The sequence below is a fragment of the Elephantulus edwardii genome, unplaced genomic scaffold (genome assembly GCF_000299155.1).
Source record: "Elephantulus edwardii isolate Elephantulus edwardi_28Jun2011 unplaced genomic scaffold, EleEdw1.0 scaffold00105, whole genome shotgun sequence".
Lineage (NCBI taxonomy): Eukaryota > Metazoa > Chordata > Mammalia > Macroscelidea > Macroscelididae > Elephantulus > Elephantulus edwardii.
In genome coordinates this window covers 2,520,850-2,539,497 of record NW_006399855.1, presented here as the reverse complement: position 1 = coordinate 2,539,497, position 18,648 = coordinate 2,520,850, and the positions used below count along the sequence as shown (strand labels likewise).

The window sequence follows — 18,648 nt, the reverse complement described above, 5'->3', positions numbered from 1 at the left end:
AAATCTAATCCACTCTGCAACCCTCATTGCATACTCCTACGATAAAAATAATGCCCTAAAATATAATACTTTTAGACTATTCTCTCCCCCATAAATACAGCTGGTGGATTTGATCCGCATGCCTTCAGGATTGTAGCACAGCTTCTTACCAGTGAGCTGCTAGAGCTCCCTAGAAAAAGCTTAGCTGATGGTTTTTTTAATTCTTCTTTCAGTTATTATAGTAGGGATCGTAGATAGCCTGGTTGTTCCACCAATCCAAAAGCGACTGCTCTGTGGAAGAATAATAAACAGTCTTCACCAGTGAGATTTACAGTCTCTGAGAACTCATTGAAGGGTGAACTGTAATTCAGTTCCCACTGATGGCCTGGAAATGTTTTGTTGTTGTTATTATAATAGGTTACCAGAAGTTGATATCCTCGTTACCCTTGTTTTAAATTATTCCTTGAATTAAAAAAAACTATACCTTTTTGGGGGGTTTAAATTATTCCAGTGAAATGAAAATTACTCTCTAAGTTGGTCATCTAAGTAAAAAAAACAGTCAACCATCAAGTGGCATGGCCATGAACTTGCGCCAAGGAAGCAGAAATAGCTGAAGTAGGAGACCCAGGCTAAGTGGCTAGTCCCTGTATTAGGGATTCTTTTAAACAGTTTCATAATTTTCAAATCATTTATTTGAACTGTTTCTTTTTTTTAAAGCCCATCAACATTTTTTAAATGTTTTGTTATTTTAACAAGAGTTTACATAAAAGTTGGGTTTTCATTCATTCATTTTTGCACATTTTCCTCCCTCCTCCTCTCTTCGTCCTCCTCCAGTTCCCTTTCTTTTCTAGTACTTGAATAGGCAGCGTTTTTTAATGCCAAGAAGCTGTCATCGTGTTGTATTTTATTTAAAAGGCAAAGATTTTACATACTTAATCTCAGTAGACTCTCTGGTTAAGCCCAAATATAAGAAAGCAGGGGTTCAGCTTTCTTTGTGAATGTAGAGGAAGCATGTAAGATGCATTTCCTCCTACTCCTTTTAGAGAGGTTTTTGTTTTGAAAATCTCAATGTCCATTTATGGATGCAAAGTTGTGATGGCTTCTGGTGCCAGCTTCAGCTCTCCAGCTCTGGCACTTTTTCTGCTCTTAGTCTCATTTGTGTCACTCCTCCAGATAAAACTGGTATTAGAGTCGAAGTGTTTTGAATTTCCTTCATCCTGCTTACTGTGCTTTGATGTAAATACCTTTTAAAATTCTTTCCTTCTTGGTCTAGCTTCTTGCATTAGGTTTCTTTAGTTAAAATCATGGTGTGAAACTCACTGACTTATAGTGACCCTAACGGACAGAGTAGAGATGCCCTATAGGATTTCTATGGTTGTAAATATTTATGAAAGGAGACTGCTACATCCTTCTGCAGTGGAGCAACTGGTAGATTTGGGCTATCAACTCTTTACTTTGGTGCTGAATGCTTTAACTCCAATCCCACTAGAGCTCCTTAACATCACGGTAAAATAAGTATCATCTTGCCAAAGGCATCACTCCATTCCTGCCCCCTGCCTCCTTCCCACTATTTAACTTAGTAAAGACTGCCCAGGCCAGAAGTAGAAGCTTTTTCATTAAATTTCAAGATATTGTCCATTCTCTTTTTTCCAAGGTTAGTTAGCTTGAGAAATTATATGCAAATTAACAAGTTCTATAAGGTGTGTTGACTAGTCATCATTATCTACAAATTGAAGAAGGGTTCAGCAGCCCTTTCAAATATAAAGGGGTGTGCTCTGAATTTTCAACACCTTTTAGTTGTTGTTAGGAGAAGTGTGTGTTATTGCCCACTCCCGAGGGACTTTCAGCCAAGACATTCAAATGCTCTTCAAAACGGAGCCATCATGTCATAATTGGTGTGCCAGGGCCGTATGGAGTTTCCTAACAGTTGTTTGGGCATGTGACCACTGGTATTGTAATTTAATTTCTCAACTGTTTAGAATACAGTCAATCTTTCATTTAGGCAAACAAGTAATTGAGTGCTATATATGCAGAACCTTCCATTTTTACGGTGGTGGTGGTCATGGTGGTGGTGGTGGTGTGCAAGCAAGTCAGAACCTACTCATAGCTGACCCTCCAGCACAGAAAGAGATTACCTATCCCTTCTCCTGTGGTGCACCTGGTAGATTCAAACCATGTGCCTTTAACATTGCAGTACAGATTCTTATCACTAGGCCACTAGGGCTCCCTGTGGGAAGATAAAAAAAGAATAAAGCACAAGACCAGCCTTTAAGAAGCTTCTAATCTAATTATCTGGGCCATTGAGTTTAGACAGTGTTTTCAAAGTGTGATGTTCTAGAGATAGCTTCTGATAAAATTATAGTCAATGTAAGGTTACTCTGTTGTTACTGTGGTTAAATACTTCTCTTAGGCAATTGCTCCACCACAAATCCAATTAACAATTCATGTGCCCAGCCCCCCCCACCCTTATTCCTGAATAGCTGCATTCCAGGTGGTTGGTACATAGAGTTATGCATTGATCTTCAACTTGAGTAAAGCTAATAAATACGATTTAGGATGAAAGGCACTGTGTAAATGCCTGAGATGTTGTTATTACAGTTCTCATACACTTTATTATTTTTAAATTGTGCATCCTTTTAAGTAGATTACTTGTTCGCCGCAGTCTCCATTATATCTAAGCAAAGCATTCACAGAAATTTCTAAAACCTTTTCATTTTTCTCTGTAGGTTGTTGTTTCGTAACATTTTATACAAGAAAAGCTGCACTTGAGGCCCAGAATGCACTGCACAATATTAAAACTTTACCTGGGGTGAGTCGGTTTACTTTTGTACCAAAATCACTTTATTGCTTGAAAATGGTCGCTTTTCAACTGAAGGTTCTAGTTATGGGCTCTTAGAGCCAAAAATGACTTTAGTCTTTTGAGGCGTGTATGCTGACCTCTCTGTTCCCCTGCAGCAGCCAAACCAGCTGGCTGGCCCATAAAACAGCACTGGCATTAACACGGAGGGAAAGAACTCTCAAATGGCATATCCCCTGGTTAGAAAATCAGAATGACCCCACTGCGTAGCAGCAGCTGCCAAAGAGTATTGGGTGGGCTAAGACTTTAAAAGGGAAAGAGGGGAAAACCAACACACACAAGAGAAGCAAATGGAAAAGAAAAAGCTTTTACTCACCAGGAGCTCCTTTTCAAATTTAGTCTTTAGATTTTCTTTTGAAAGGACAAAATGTACCCTGTACAGCCATAATATTAAGCCTCCTAATGGTTTCTAAACAGTCAATGGTGGTTAACAAAGTCAATGTTTTAATGCCCAATTTGTGGCTTCATGTTGATACAGAACAGAAAAATACAAAGCTCACTTTTGTTTTCCATTTCCTTCCCAGCAATATTTGATGATTAGTACAATTCATTAGGAATGAACTGATGTTCTAGATAGCTACTGCATCAGAATACAATCTTTCTAAAGGGGTTTGTGGCAGTTTTATATGTTGTATGCTGGTGTAAATGTCCTTGTACTATTTGGATATTTTATTTATTAGTCTCAAATGTCAGTGATGAGTTCATCCACTATTATAATTGCATACATTGGCTAAAATGAAGAACTCTGATAATCTGTACAGTGATAATGATTTTATTTAAACCTAGGGTGATGAGAATAAAAGAGAACTTAATTGTGTTTAAGGTTTTCTGAGTATAAATCTAACTTGTGTGATTGATCTCTGTCGGTATAGATACACCAACACCTAGATGTATGCGTGCTTATAAAAATATATGCACACATGCATTTTATAACTACTTACGACAAGAAAAGAGAGTTGTTTATTGTATTCATCTTAAAATCATTGAAAATTTTATTAGAAATGGCAAGTTGCTCAACAGAAGATGTGTAATCACCCCAAAGTAATAAGGTATGAACCTTGGTCCTCAGTCACACTGCTTCGGTTTTCTCCTTTTCATGTAAGCAGAAAAGTAAGAAATCAAAGAAAAGAAGGTTCAGAGAATCCAGTCTGTGTTACCCAGATTCTGCCTTCCAATTTAATTTAATTACTTTCCCCAGTAACTTCTGAGGTGATTCTTATTAAACCCACGCTCCTTGCTCAGTGAGCTTAAAAAAATGTATTGTTTCAGCTTTATTCTCTATGTAAATGGAATCTTTCCAATGTAACTTCTAGGAAATTTCAATGTTAGATCATAATGTTGCAATCAAGCACATCAAGATATGGAATATTTACTGGCTCAGTAAAGAATAGATAGAAAAAAATTTTTTTTCTTTTTAGGCTTCTCATTTTTCTCTTAAATCATTTTATAGAAGAAACCTGATCAAAAGGGGTAAAATGTGGAACAGAATTTTAGGTTTTTATGGGTTTCAGGCTTTCTGGAGCCATGATGGCTAGATAAATCCCTGAAACTATTCCCCTGAGATATTTTTTAAATAGAAAATATCCCCTGAGCTCTTCTTTAAAGCGTTCATTATTTAACTTCAGTGTTGCGAAATGTTTTCCCTGAGCATTATGCTCTTTTAAGAACTACCTATGTGGCATCAATCTGACAATGCTGACTTTAAAGTTTAGACAGGCACTTAGGGGGCAGTGAATGTATGCTAACAATTCAGAAAAGAGTGTAAGAATGGTTTCACAACTAGGAAATTAAAAGCATTGTAAAAATAATTTTTAAAAAATTGTCACTGAATTATACATGTAGAAATTGCTGAATTGGTGTATTTTTTTCAGAGTGTATTCTTGATGACCAAATAAGTAAAACCTTTTTCTTTCAATATGGACAAAAAAACCCTCTGTGGTTAATATACAGATTCTAGCTTAAGTAAATTTTTAAAAATTGCCTGGAGTAATGAATTGTTATTTAAACATTTAGGGTGTAGTTTGCTGCCAAATCATATAATATTTTAAATTCATGAGATTCACTCACTCATTGCCATCAAGTGGGAACACACCCAGCTGACCATTCAGTGGGTTTTCAGAGGCTGTGAATTACACAAGAGGAGGCTAAAAAGGAGCAGCTTGTGGATTTGAACAAGTCACCTTCGGGTTGGCAACACAACTTCCTATCCACTAGTCCACAAAACACCTCAAATTAATGAGAAGCTTGGTAAATTTGAACTCATGTCTTCCAGAAGAATAACAGCTCCCAAAATGCCCTCTTCACATAAGATTCTTTCAAGAAATTCAATAGTTAGTATGATGAATGGGTCATATTGAAGTACCTCGAAGTGACTGATGAGTTTCCTTCTGCTTGGGACAGCCTGCTTTGACCTCTTTCTTAACAAATACTGTCTATCAGATTTTGTAAAAATTTGCTTATCTTTATTTTTCTTTGTTTAGTAATTCTACATGCAGACTTTAGGGATGTGGATTTTTGTGATCCATTATTAAGGGCAATAATTTTTGGATTAGAAAAGATGGTTTTGATTTTTGTATTGGCGTAGTTTTGTTTGTCCGTTTTTCCCCCCCTGGTTTCATTTCATACGGCCAATTACCAATGGTAAGTTAAGTGAAAATTTTGAAAAGTTAGATCTGATTTTTAGGCTCGTAGCCTTGACGGTGCACATATTGTTGCTGCATTTGCCATTTTGTATTAAGCGGTTGGGGAATGGAGATCCACATCCTGCATTTACACATAGTGTTAGCTGATAAACATTACCCTTAACAGCTCCAGGAAAAACATGAAAGTGGTTTCCTTTCAACTGTGAGCTTTCGGTGGTCAGGGAGAAATGGGACCAGACATAAAAGATTAATGCATATTCTTAGGGAAAAAATATTACAGAGTGCCTTGCTGTTTGATTACAAGCCTTGGAATTAGTCAACATTTCCATAATTCTAAACCAATATACACCTGTTTTCCCACTGTGATGTGAAGGCACAACTTAATTTAACAGAAACCCTGCTGTGCTAAATCTCTCATTAAATACCAAGTGAGTTCGGTAATTTAAAGTTGTAGCACTACTATTTTAACTGGTTGCCTTCATATTATGAAATTAATAAGAAATTAATGATGCACTTTGCCATATGTTTTCAATTTCTTTCTGAATAAAAATAAAGAGGGATAAAGAATAATGCATCACCAGCTGACACTTTAAAGCTTTCCTGGTTGTAATCTTTTTCCTGCAGATAAAAATCCATTTAAAAAGCCTTTACTGCCATTTTCTAAAGTGTCCTAACTTTCAATCTAAACCAAGATCAAATATGTTGGGGTTTATTCTTATTTATATTTAGCACTTGATGTTTTGTATCATGAGGGATTTTTGTCATGTAGCCAAATTTGATTAATTTTTGGGCATTTACTTCTCCCCTTCATTTTCCTTTGTTGGGAAGAAACAAAGAACTTGGTTAGTATCAGAAAGAGTAAAGAAAAGCTGATAAAACTGTGTATGGTGTAGTTAAATGTGTATGTGTTCTTGTGTTCTTTGGATTATAGAAACCTTGTACAAGATTGATAGGGGCTTTGATGAAGTGGTGGTGTTGTGTACCATTGAGTCCGAACTGATGCATAACTCACCTTTTCGTGGGTTTTTAGAGGCTGTAAAGCACATTGGAAGTGATTGCCCATCTTTATCCCGTGGAACATCTGGTGGATTTGAACCATGTGCCTTTGGGTTGGCAGTGCAGCTCTCTAACCATTAGGCCACCAGACTTCTCAAGTATATTAAACTGCCAATGGGAAAGTGAGGAGTTTGTATCTACCAGCTGCTCCTCAGGGGGGAAAAAGATAAGTCACTTCTCTCCTAAAGACTTAAAGTCATGGAAAACACTGTAGTGTTGCTGTGAGTCATAACCAATTTGATAAAAATGGATTTGGTTTTGGAGTTTTAAACAAAGTGGAGGTGGTAGAGATTAATGGAGGCAAAGAATTCGATTCTTAGTGGGTAATGCAGAATAATTAAACATACACTTCTCAAGCCTGTCTCTAACTATGAGGCTGAGAAAGATTCTGGGTCTTATATCCTCTGTAATGCTCAACATAAACCCTAGATGTAGATCAAGAATATGAGGAACAGACGTGGCATCTCAACACAGACTAGGAATGAGAGTCCAAGGGTCATTTACTTGGTTTGACTGTGTTCTTTCTAGGAATGGTGGTTTAACTGCTAAGCAGCAAATCAAATCTCAGGTGTGGTGCTTTAATACTTTCTGGCATTTCATAATATTAATTCCCTACTGTGTGCTGGGAACTAAAGTAGTCAGGAAATGGCAGAGACCAAAATCTTGCAGGGCACTTGCTTTTAGGGCCTTTGCACTCTAGAAAGATGGACAGTGAACAAGTTTTCTGTTTCAAATAGGCTACAGATTCTCCTCTTTCAAGACCCCTCATGAGTAGTGTTGTCATATCCTAAATAGAATATATGACTGTATCTGCATAGGCAAGACCTTAACTGAGGCCCCACTAAGCTGCTAGGATCATTTCCGTAATCAGATCTCAAAAACTATCCTTAAACCAGTGACAGCCTGTGCCGTGTGGCCTCCTTTTCTCAAGGCCCCAACTCACATTGTCTCCAGCAATAAGACTTTTTGATTTAAAATCTACAGCAGTATCATTAGAGCATTCACTGTGTAAATTAATTTAATTAAGGATGTAATAACAGAGAGGAATACAGTTTTGAAAACCCTCTTAAATTTTACCAGCAAGGAGGAATCTGCGGAATCTAAATGTCTTGTAAAATATTAATTGCAAATGTCTTCCAGACATTTCCTCTGAATATGCCTTATCCTTTTCTTTTTATAATCACTCCCAGTTTTATTAAATGCAGTTTATATTAAGGAGTTATTGCCCTGAGAGAACATTTGTTTAGACCACTTCATTTTCAGCAGAGTTGCACGCTGAAAGGTGTTTCATAATAACACAAGACAACACGTAAATTTGAGATATAAAAACAAATGAGCCTGATCCAGTAGGAAGAAGCTGTAAATAAAGCAGCCTCTTGGGACACGTGTGCTCACCCACATGAAGTGAATGGACCTCTTCTTGCCTTGCCCAGGAAGAGATCATTTACCTACGTGGGCAGGTACTTCCTCCCAAGTGAGCTTTAGTGCAGCTCTCCATAGAATTGTCCCCCTGTGCCCTTTAACAATAGAGTGTTACAGCCGAGAATTATTTCCAGCAGAACAGCTTGTCTTTCAGTAGGACAGAACTCAATTTACCCATGGTGTCACTTTTGGAGGTATGTCTTTTCTACCCACATCTTCTAATTATTAACATGCATATAAATGGCTTTGTCTTCAGTGCTGATGTTGTTATTATCATCTGTTGTATTTCTGTTATAAAAGCTCCACACCATCTTCTTTTCTCATTGAAATCTCTCTAACCAGGCCATTTGTGTCAAAGCCCACCAAGGCAAACCTGGGAGAAATTTCCCCTTCAGACAACTTGTATTTAATTTACTCAACAAATACTTGTTGAATTTCTGTTGTTAGGTTATGTTCTAGGCAGCAGGAAATATGGTCTTGAGCATGCCTTTTATAAATGAATCACCAGAAAAATTTCAAAATAGTCACCATGCTTTTATAGAACATATGTTTAATAACTAATTCCTGTATATATAATACATCCACAAAACCTACTTCATGGAACTCTGGTTGCACAGTTCGAATCCACCAGTTGCTCCACAGGAGAAAGATAGGTAGTTTCCTCCCTTGTGATTTACTGCCTCTGAAAACCACTGGAGGGTCAGCTAGGGGTCAGTTCTGACTCAATGTAATACAATAACAGCAATAAATCCAGTGCTGTAGAGTCAGCTGTGAATCATAACCACCCTCATCAGGTCTTTTCAGGAGGAGACAGCCCATCTATATCCTACAAAGCAACTGGTGGATTCAAACCACTTACCTTTTGGTTAGCAGCCTAATAAATTACACATCCTGCCACAGTGCTCCTTTTTACACTCTTTAATACCCAGCTAGGTTCATTTTAGAATATATTTCCAAAAGAGTTGATTTCTGCTCAGTAACTTATAAAATTCTATACACAAATATTCAAAATGTTCACATAATCTGAATGTAGATTTGTTTTCTATCATAGATAGTGTGTAATGGCATTGCATATATTATTGTTATATATGGTCAAGATGGAGTCATTTCATCGCTTGCCTGAAAACCCACTGGAGGGTTTTCTTTTGAACACATATTTGTGTATACCTCCACATACTTAGATAGACATTCAAACATGTACTATATAAATACTGGTTCAGTCAAATATAGGAGGTCCAACTCACAGCTGACCCTCCACTGCGTTTCTGAGAAGAGGTTGACTGTCCTTCTCACTGGGATTCGCTGGTGGGTTTGAACTGGCAGAGGTGTGAACTTTGGGTTAGTAACATAATGCTCTAGAGATTATTACACCCCTAGATTGGCAGCGATGACTAGGCTTCAGCTTACATATTTTGAACATGTTACTAGGAGAGGCTGTTCCCTGCAAAAGGATGTCATGCTTGGAAAGGTACGAGGTGGATTGACATGGTGACTGCAGAAATGCACTCAAGTGTATCAGAGATGATGAGGATGGCACAAGACAGGACAGGATTCAAGCCTGTCATTCATAGGGTTGTTATGAGGCTTCCTTGACTCACTAGCACCTAACAACAACAATAAAAGTGTCCTTAAAGGAAGCCCTGGCAGCCTGATGGTAAGGAGTTACACAGTTCAAATCAAAGCTGCTCCTTGGGCGAAAGATGGACTGTATCCTATGCAATTAATTACCTCTGAAAACCTGGTGAAGGGTTAGCTATAGATCGGTTCCTACTCAAAGGAACACAACAACAACAACAACAACAACAACACAAGGATAGCTTAAAGTTCTGTTTCTGTTTCGACTGCTAGCCTACTCTTAATGATACAATAGACTTTCGGTCTCAGTTCCTCAGAATACTTTCTATACTTGCTTGTTTATTGTTTCGCTTCGGGTTGGGATTTTAGCTGATTCCTAATATATATGAGAGAAAGTCCTTGAGAATTGCCATTTAATGATGATAATCCTTGGTTTCTGCCTGCCTAACTAGACCAGTTGGGGCTGAATGAGATAATGCATGTAAACCTTCTGAGCCCCTGAAGGAGTATGTCTTCTAAGACAACAGAGTCTACCTGATAGTTTCTATAGGTAGGAACTTGTCTTGGATATAAAGAATCCAATCTATTAGGCATATTTGCTGGGGGATGTCTAAGTCAGAACATAAGTTGAGTGTACACGATTCAGATTTATATTTTTAGTTTCACCTGGGCAGAAGTATTTGATTTGCAGGACTGCCTGTGAGAATCTCTTCCTTTGTTGCCTGTGTTGTTTTAATACAACAAGCGTTGCTGTTGTTAGGAGCCACTGAATTGATTCTGATTCTTAGCATCCCCTTGTCTGCACCACAGGGCTGTCTAGGCTGTAGTGATTATGGAAGCAGATCACCAGGCCTTTCTTCCACTGCTGACCTTTCTGTTAACCGCAGAGTGCTTAATCCTTACATCACCAGAGTTCCTTGATACTTAAGTTACACAGACAGGAAAAGGCTAGACAATAAAAGAAGGACTTTTTTTTTAATGACAGTTTTAAGGACTATGGTGGAGACCTCTAGCGGCCTAGTGGGCTGTGCTGCCAAGCTAAGGGCACGTAGTTCCAGTCCACCAGCTGCTCCTTGAAGTGGAAGATAGGCAAGCTCCTCCCATGCTGTTTACACTCTGAAAACCTGTTGGAGGGTCTAGTTTGACCCCGGTGAGGAGTGATGATGATCCTAATGAATGCCTAAGGGCTAACTCTGGAGGAGGTCCCTGAAGGGGCACAGTAGCCCCTTTTTCCTGCTTGAGAAGTGTAAGGGAGATGTGCTCAAGCACCAGCTTCCAATGGGACAGAACCAAGTATGGCAGGATGATTGCCTAGATCGTTGGTTTAGATCTCAAAGACCAAGTTGGAGAACAGAAGAAAACCCCTGGCCCACTGGTTTCCAGTTTGCATGCCCAGGCCAGCAGACATCCATGAAAGGCTGTTCCACACTCCACAAAAGGCCGACAGAAGCTGTGTTACTCACCCTCCACAAAGTTTTACATGTTAATTGAGTATCGTGCCATTATACTTGCAGCTAACAATCTATTAATTCAGTAATATTGATGGTTATTTATGTATGTCTTTGATTATCTCACATGGAAACAAAATATGGCCTACTCAATACGAGGATGTCTATGGAGGAAGGTGAATAAGGGTTCCTTGGTGGCGCCAAGTTGAAAATGACCAGACTAAGAAAGCAGCTCAGCCATCACAGTATTGCTGCAGGGAATGGCTTTGCCATTTCTTGGTACTTGAACTCAGTGGAGAGCAGTATTGTTTTGTTTTGCAAACAGCATAAGCCCTCTGAGTTTTCAAGGCATGTCATGAACTTTGTACCTACAGAAAGGACTATTGTGTAATTTGTGAGAATGCAGATAAAACATCACCAATGCCTAACCCGATTTACAGAACTGTTCTGTTTCAGTTGCTAAGAAATAAGCTACATTTGTTGTTAATAACTTGACACAGTCAGGGAAAAGATTATTCATAGGCATCATTGTGTTGAAGAAGAGCACTGAACATCCCATAGGCGACCAAGAGAACAAACAGATCCGTCTTGGAGAGGATGCAGCCAGAGTGCTCTTTAGAGGCAAGAATGATGAAACTTCACCTCATACTTTGGGCATGTTGCCAGGAGGGGCTATTCCTTGGAGAAGGACGTGATGCTGGAAAGGTGGAGGGTCAGTAAAGGAGAGGAGGACCCTCGACCAAGCGAATTGACACAATGACCACTACAATAAGCTTTTGTGTGTCAGGAAGTGTGAGGATGGCACAGGATAGAACAGGATATCAGACCTTTTGTTCATAGGGTTGCTATGAGTCATACTTGACGATGCCTAACAACAACTATTAATATAGAAGGATATAGTTGAAAGGCATGATGAAACAAGAGATTTCAGTGACTGTGGGTTTATTTGGACCTCAATGTCCAGAAGATAAGATTTTTGAAGGAAGTCTGATGGAAGGCAAAATTCATTAATTTGATTCAAGGTTTAAGTCATCTTGCAGATAAAGGAAAATTGTCCAGATTGTGTCTCTAGAGTATAGAAACTCCATTGACAGCTTATTACCTTGGCTTCCCATCCTGAGTGGAACTTAAATCTTTTCTTGACTGTCCCCAGCTCAAGAGACCATACGCAGGTGAAATGGAGTGGCTAAAGCTCTAGACCACTACAGAGTATGTGACAGGGACAATTGTGGAGGGAAGTCTGGACTCTGAAGGCTCTTTTCCACTGAGACCTGGGAAATAGAAAATGCCAGAGCTGGAGGGAGTCAAGGTCAGGATCAAAGGACACTCTACTGCCCAGCCAGACGTTGTCTGGAGGAGTGCAGAGGACACACTGGTCACTTTAAAAAGACAAGGGAGAAATAACAGTTCTTGTGTGTCCCTCTGCTTGTTTAGCCATTGACTGTCATATTGCTCAGGTGCTCAGGAATTCTCATTAGTATTATGACATAAGCTATTAAAGTTGTTTTGATAATAAAGCAGTATTTCAGGGCCATATCATTACTGCTCTGTCTCCTTGCAAGTCACGGAGATGAAAGGACAAACAGTAAAATGTGCACAGGGGAGAGTGCAGACAGAGACGCTATGACAAATGTTGTCTCATACGCTTTATTGTTCCTGACCGTCATTACTTCCCATCAGTACTCACAATCCACATTAGAACTGCTAGACACCCCTCCCTTCGCCCAGCAATGAGAAACAAACATTTGGAAATGCCTTGGTTTCTCCATCTGCACAAGGAAGTGGCTGGAGTGAATGATTCCTAGAGCCCTTCACAATTTTGCAAAACAGAGTGATGTCCCATTTAATAAATATAGATATATCTTTTACATACACAAACACATTTTAGTTATTGGCGGTGGTGGTGGTTATGATTGCCTTCAAGTTGAGTACGACTCATAGCAACCCTATGAACAAAAGGCCTAAAGCCCTTCTACAACTATCGACATTTATCAAAGTACATAGAGTTTCTGGAGGCTTGTTATTTAGGAAGTAGATGCTACTCCTGCTTCCAAGCCTGTCATAGTATGTTATTGTTGTTAAGTGCCATTGAGTTGCCTGCAATTTATAGTGACCCTATGTACAACAGCTCTGAATCCCTCCCTGTCCTGAGCAAGTCTCACTAACTCCCACACACCAACCCCCAGTGCCCCAGTTACTGTATCAATCTGTCTCACCCGGGGTCTCCCTCTCCTGTGCTGTCTATGCACCCTTCTGAGCATGATGTTTTTCTCCAAGGACTGATCTCTCCTGGCCAGGTGCCCAACATAAGTGAGGTGGAGACTTGTAAAATCTTTTATACACTACATTGGATCCTCCTAGATGTGACACTAAACTTTGAGATTCTCAAGACATTCTCCTTCCCTCTCTCCCTCTGTTTGAAAATTAATGGGAAGCTTAGAACTCATAATTTTTCCACCAGGGCACAGAGAACGGGAAAGGAAATGCGATAAACTCTTTACAAGTCAGTTTAATTCCTTGTTTACAGCCTTGGTTTGACAAGAAAGAGTGTTTAACCTAATGAGGTTTCAGGATTATTGGTGGATTTCTTTTATCTGATTCCTGTCCCAAGTTAACATGGATAAGTGAGTTGTCTGTGTTTGTAAATGGCTTTATAGTGCGGTTTATTTGTTATCCCTTTAGGAAAAAAAAAGGTGATGTATTTGATAGTGTTCACCTTCTTGTACTGAAGTCATTGAGGCACCAGATTAAATTACTTCCCCAGTCTCACCTAGCAAAGCAGTAACAGGACTAGAACGGAAAGTTGTAGCTGCTTAAGACCCCACAATAGTTTGACCTCTGGAAAGTGGATCTGGGGGTAATGTTCTCCACATTTCAGGGAGAAGGGAGCATAACTGAGGAGGCCACACAGCCTAATAATAAGCCATCATCATTAGAAAAGGAACTGTAATTTCTTCATTTCCCCACATACCAGGCACAGTGCAGAGGCTCTTAGGAGTGAATTACTTAGTACTTTCACAACTCCACAAGGCTTGTCCAATACATCCCAGTTTTACTGATGAGGAAACTGAAACTCAAAGACAATGAGTAATTCAGTGACTCCGAGTTAATTGGTAGCCCAGAAAATAGCAATTTTCTCATTTAATTAGGAAATTAGAGACACAGCTGGTAACTGGGTTTACAGTAACTCCTGACCACGAAACCTAAAGACTTTCAGCTCTGCTGTTTGTGGGCAGAAGTCTGAGACTCCAGGTCTTATTGGAATTTCTTTATGAATCTCCAGCAGGGGACAATCTCCCTTAGTTAGTAGTTTAATTTATTAAGAGATGCTCTCAGAACAGCCACTTTGGCTTTCATTGGAGTTGTCCTAAAATAAATCTGCATCCTTACTTCTCCTCACTCCTGCAGCTGGCGGCCTCTCAGAGCAGGCTCCTCAGGTGGCTGTAGCAGGGTGCACACGTGTCAACTTTGAATGCTCATGGGTGACACTGAGGAGCAGTGATGCTTCATTGAGCAGACCTAGCAGTTCAGCCAGGTGTCCCTCTCTGCCCTCCTCCCCCACTTCCATGGGTCAGCCCTGGTGCAGCCTGCTCCTCGGAGCAGAATGGTATGCAGTGCTGTCTCTGCCTGAGATGGGAAACCACTCCTTCTGCACCATCTGAAGTCATTAAAAACAGCCAATGGACAGAATAAGGTGCTTGCTCATGTGAAGTTACAATCATGGGAGCTGCAGATCAAAGAGAGTCATTACTGTAAGAGGACTACTTTGCACAAATGATTATAAATGCAACACCTTTCGTCAGAGGAGTGTAGCATTACCAACACCATCTCATTAACATTCATGTTATTAGGATGCTTCTCTTTATCTGCATCCACAGGCTTTCTGTCCCAATTCACAATCTGCATTCTAATGGCCTAGCTCTATCCAGCTGGTCTGCCTCTGTCTCTCTGATCCTCTGATCCATAGGGGAAGGACGGGGACAGGGGACAGAGGCTAATATTGGAAGATTGAGTATAAACTTGCAACCTGAAGTGTGGTGTAGCAGGATAGAAAGCAGGCCTTGGCTCAGGCTGGGGGTTGGAAACAGCTGCCAGTCTCAGCCCACCTTTCCTTTCTTATACCCTGCTGGCCCTGAAAAGATCTTGGGGGGTGGGGAGGTTTAAAGATCAACCTCTTTATTTTATAGACTCTAAGGTCTAAGCAATGAAGTCTTCAGCAGCCGCTAAGCTTTTTCAGAGCCCCATGCTGTTTCTGAAAACGAGGGATCAGGCACCCCATCACAAGGAGGTGAACTAAGAAATAGAACCATGTCGTCAGCACCACAGACATGGCGCAACAGGAGTGTGCGCACCAGCCCCATAAAACAGCGACTGCTGCTCTTTTACCACAGCACAGTCCAGGGCAAGGAGATTGGATCAGCAGGGGTGCTTTGCATTAAGTGCTGGGTAGCTTAGATATGCTTTCTTTCCTAGTCCCCATCATGCCATCTGCTTCCTTCAGACCTCCTTCTCTGATCATCACGAATCTTTTTAGTGTTAAAGGCTGAAGTATTGACTAGGGCATTATGGTGCTTTATCCTGTCCAGTCATCACTCAGGGAGCTCCGGTGGCATAGGCTTTGGGACGTTGCACTGCTAACTCCAAAGCTGCTCCTCTCTCATGGTTCAAATCCACCTGCAATTCTGCAGCAGACAGATGGTGAGTTTGCTCTTAGGAGATTTTGATCCTTAGAAACCCAGCAGAGGGTCAGTCAGCTATGAGTAGATTCCAGATCAACAGCAATGAATTCTTTTGAGCCATCACTTTGTATTTTCTATTTGTATATGGACTTAAAGTAGGTGTATTCTAAGAAACTTATGCTTCATTTTCAGCACTCTGATGGTGTAGTCCAGAGTGGGTGAGCTGCAAACCCAAAGGTGGTGCTTTTCTGGCAATTTAAATCTACCGGCAGCTCCACAGGAGAAATATGTCTCTTCCCATTCAATGTAAGGCTCCAAAGACCCACAGGAGAGTCAGCTATGAGGCAATTCCAACTCGACAACAATGAGTTTTTAAAAAATTTCCCTTACCTCTGACATTCTAATCCTTACTTAGAGGAGGACATAATTATAATGGCTGATGTCCTTAGGGCCTGCGTTTTGCCATGGTCATTCTCATAGACATCAAGGTCTGTACTTTGTCACAGTAGTGCCATGCACCAAGGATGGGAAGGACTGAGTCAGAGCAAAGAATGAGTCCCCTGCAACACAGCCCCACTCCTGGAAGATGAAACCGAGTGATGTGAGTCAGGAGCTATTTTCTGGTGTGTGAAATTAACTTTATATGCTTGTCCAGATACATACTGTTGTCATATTTAAAGACTGGGAAACATTTAAATGTGCACCGGGAAAGTGTGCCAGGAATATGAGATGTTTATTCTTTTGTGTTAAGTAGTACATGGTAAAATGTACAATGTATAGAAGAAGAATTGTCATTAAATCATGAGATTAGAAATAGAACATGAATTGCTGTCATTGCATATATATTATATGCTGGATAAAAAGCCAGAATAGTGTTTCTAAGACTCCAGGATAGGTGTATGTCTTACAAATGTTGATTCTAGATATTTTTAATATATATGAGTGAGGTTTTCCAGTGGCTTGCAGATTTTAGACAAATTTGACCAAATAACAATGAATGCACAAATAACTAAAAATAATAGTTGACATTTATTGAATGCTTACTATATGTCCTGGTTTGTAGATACTTTATCTCATATAAAGAATAAAATATTCAATAAACAGTCAAGCCGTAAGTAACATTTCCTTTTCCTAATCTGATAATCTGAAACGAAAATTTGTTGCTCTAACCCTATTTCCCAAAAAAACATTTAAAAAAAATATTTAAAATTCTATTTCAATTCTGATTTCAGTGAATCTGCACAGAGAAGCTGGACTCCACCCATTCATTGTTGCCCTTTCTCCTTTCTCCCTCCCCCAGCTCACCCCTTTTATTCCTCGCAAAGTATTTTAAATTGTTATTATGTGCCATTGGGTTAGAACCAACTCATAACTGACCCTCCAGTGGGATTTCAGAAGGGGTAATTCTCACAGGAGTAAATTACCCATTTTTCTTCCATAGAGCAGATAGTAGATTTGAACCACCTGCCTTTGGGTTGGCATTGCAGCTCCTTACCAGTCAGGGGAAATATTTTATTACAAATAATTGACTTTTAAAAAAACTCAAAAACCAAAAATAAAACCCAGCAAATAATTTACTTAATCCAACATCCTGTCATCGAATTGCATTGCTAATACCTGATTTAGCATTTAGGAGGAGGAGCTTTGAAATGTATTATTTCTTCTGTGACTCATAGAGGAATTAAAATCATAACTTCTGAAAAAAGTTTGATAAGCACCATCGAATCATTTATCAGAGACTTCTGATCACCCAGCTCCCTAAGTCACTCCTGAGTCAGAGTTGTACAGAGGTAAAACCCCCGTAAGTCATTAACAGAAACAAAATAGCCACAGTAATACAGTCAAAGCATAGGAATCCCTGGAGCTAATTTCAGTGAGTTTCTGTGTATCTCTGTGCCATAAAATATGGGTCAACAGAGGAAGAAAGGACACATGGAGGAAAATAGGCCAGATCTAATCATAGATCACAGAAGATAGAAGCTAAAAGTGTCTTTATAAATTATATTGTGCAAATTCCTCACTTTTATAGTTGAGGAAACTGAATCCCAGGAAAGTTAGATGACTTGTTGAAGGGCACGTAGCTAGGTAGGTGGTGGTGGAGAGGTGGAGGGACAAGCACCCATGTCTCCTCATTTTGATTGCCATGCTCTATGTACAAGATTATGCCAGACAAGTCATTTGAAGGAATCAATAATCAATTAATAATCAAGACTAATAGTACTTTAGCTAGAGGTACATTCTGTGGTATGTCTTTTGAGACATGGTCAAATTTTCCAACCTTTTTCCCCATTTCCAAACTCTGTGAAAGACTCAGATAATAATACTCGTACCATTTACTTCATATGATATACAAACTACAAGAATTGATTTAGAGAAGAAAAATGACTCTGTGAATCAATGTATCTGCTATTAGTTGCTATCGAGTTACTTCTGATTCATAGTGACCCAAGTGTGTAGAGTAAAACAGTGTTCAGTATGGGGCCCAAGTTACGGCCTTTCAAAAGCTGATTGCTACATCTGGCTTTTGAGGAGCCTCAGAGTGTGTTCAAACTGCCAGCATTGCTCCTAGAAGCTAAATGCTTAACCCTATGCATCACCCAGGGACAGACACATCCTTACACTTACATTGATAACTACTGGGCAGTTATTTATTTGCACCTTTGGCTGCTCTGCAGTAAAACCTGGGGAGCTTTTAAGACTGTATGTGACCAGATGTTAAGGAATCCTGGTTGTACAGTGGTTCGTGTTTGGTGACTAACCAAAAGGTTGGCCTGCCACTTCAGCAAGAACCTCTAAGGGCAGTAACCTGACTTCAGTAGCATTTAGACAAGTTCTATAACCACTGTTGGAAGAATTAATCATCCTCAGGGTTAGATGCGGTGGTTGATTTCCTGCCTTCTTTCACTGTTTATTTTGATGCCCTGGGGTGTGTGTTCACCCAGTCATTACCATCCCACAAATACAGTATAGTCTTGCTCCTCAAAGTGTGG

The 18,648-nt window shown here is 39.7% G+C and overlaps 1 protein-coding gene across 5 annotated transcripts in view; it reads left to right on the top strand.

The window, feature by feature from the left end:
* The window catches only part of CELF2 (CUGBP, Elav-like family member 2), a 474,025-nt gene that overhangs the window by 307,860 nt on the left and 147,517 nt on the right, over positions 1-18,648 (top strand). For 4 of the 5 annotated variants that reach the window (XM_006891845.1, XM_006891848.1, XM_006891846.1 and 1 more), the window contains exon 3: positions 2,706-2,788. The exons of the other annotated variant lie outside the window; for it this stretch is intronic. In XM_006891845.1, coding sequence (XP_006891907.1) covers positions 2,706-2,788 — 83 coding nt within the window. The remainder of the gene's footprint in view (positions 1-2,705; positions 2,789-18,648) is intronic. 5 annotated transcript variants of the gene reach the window in all.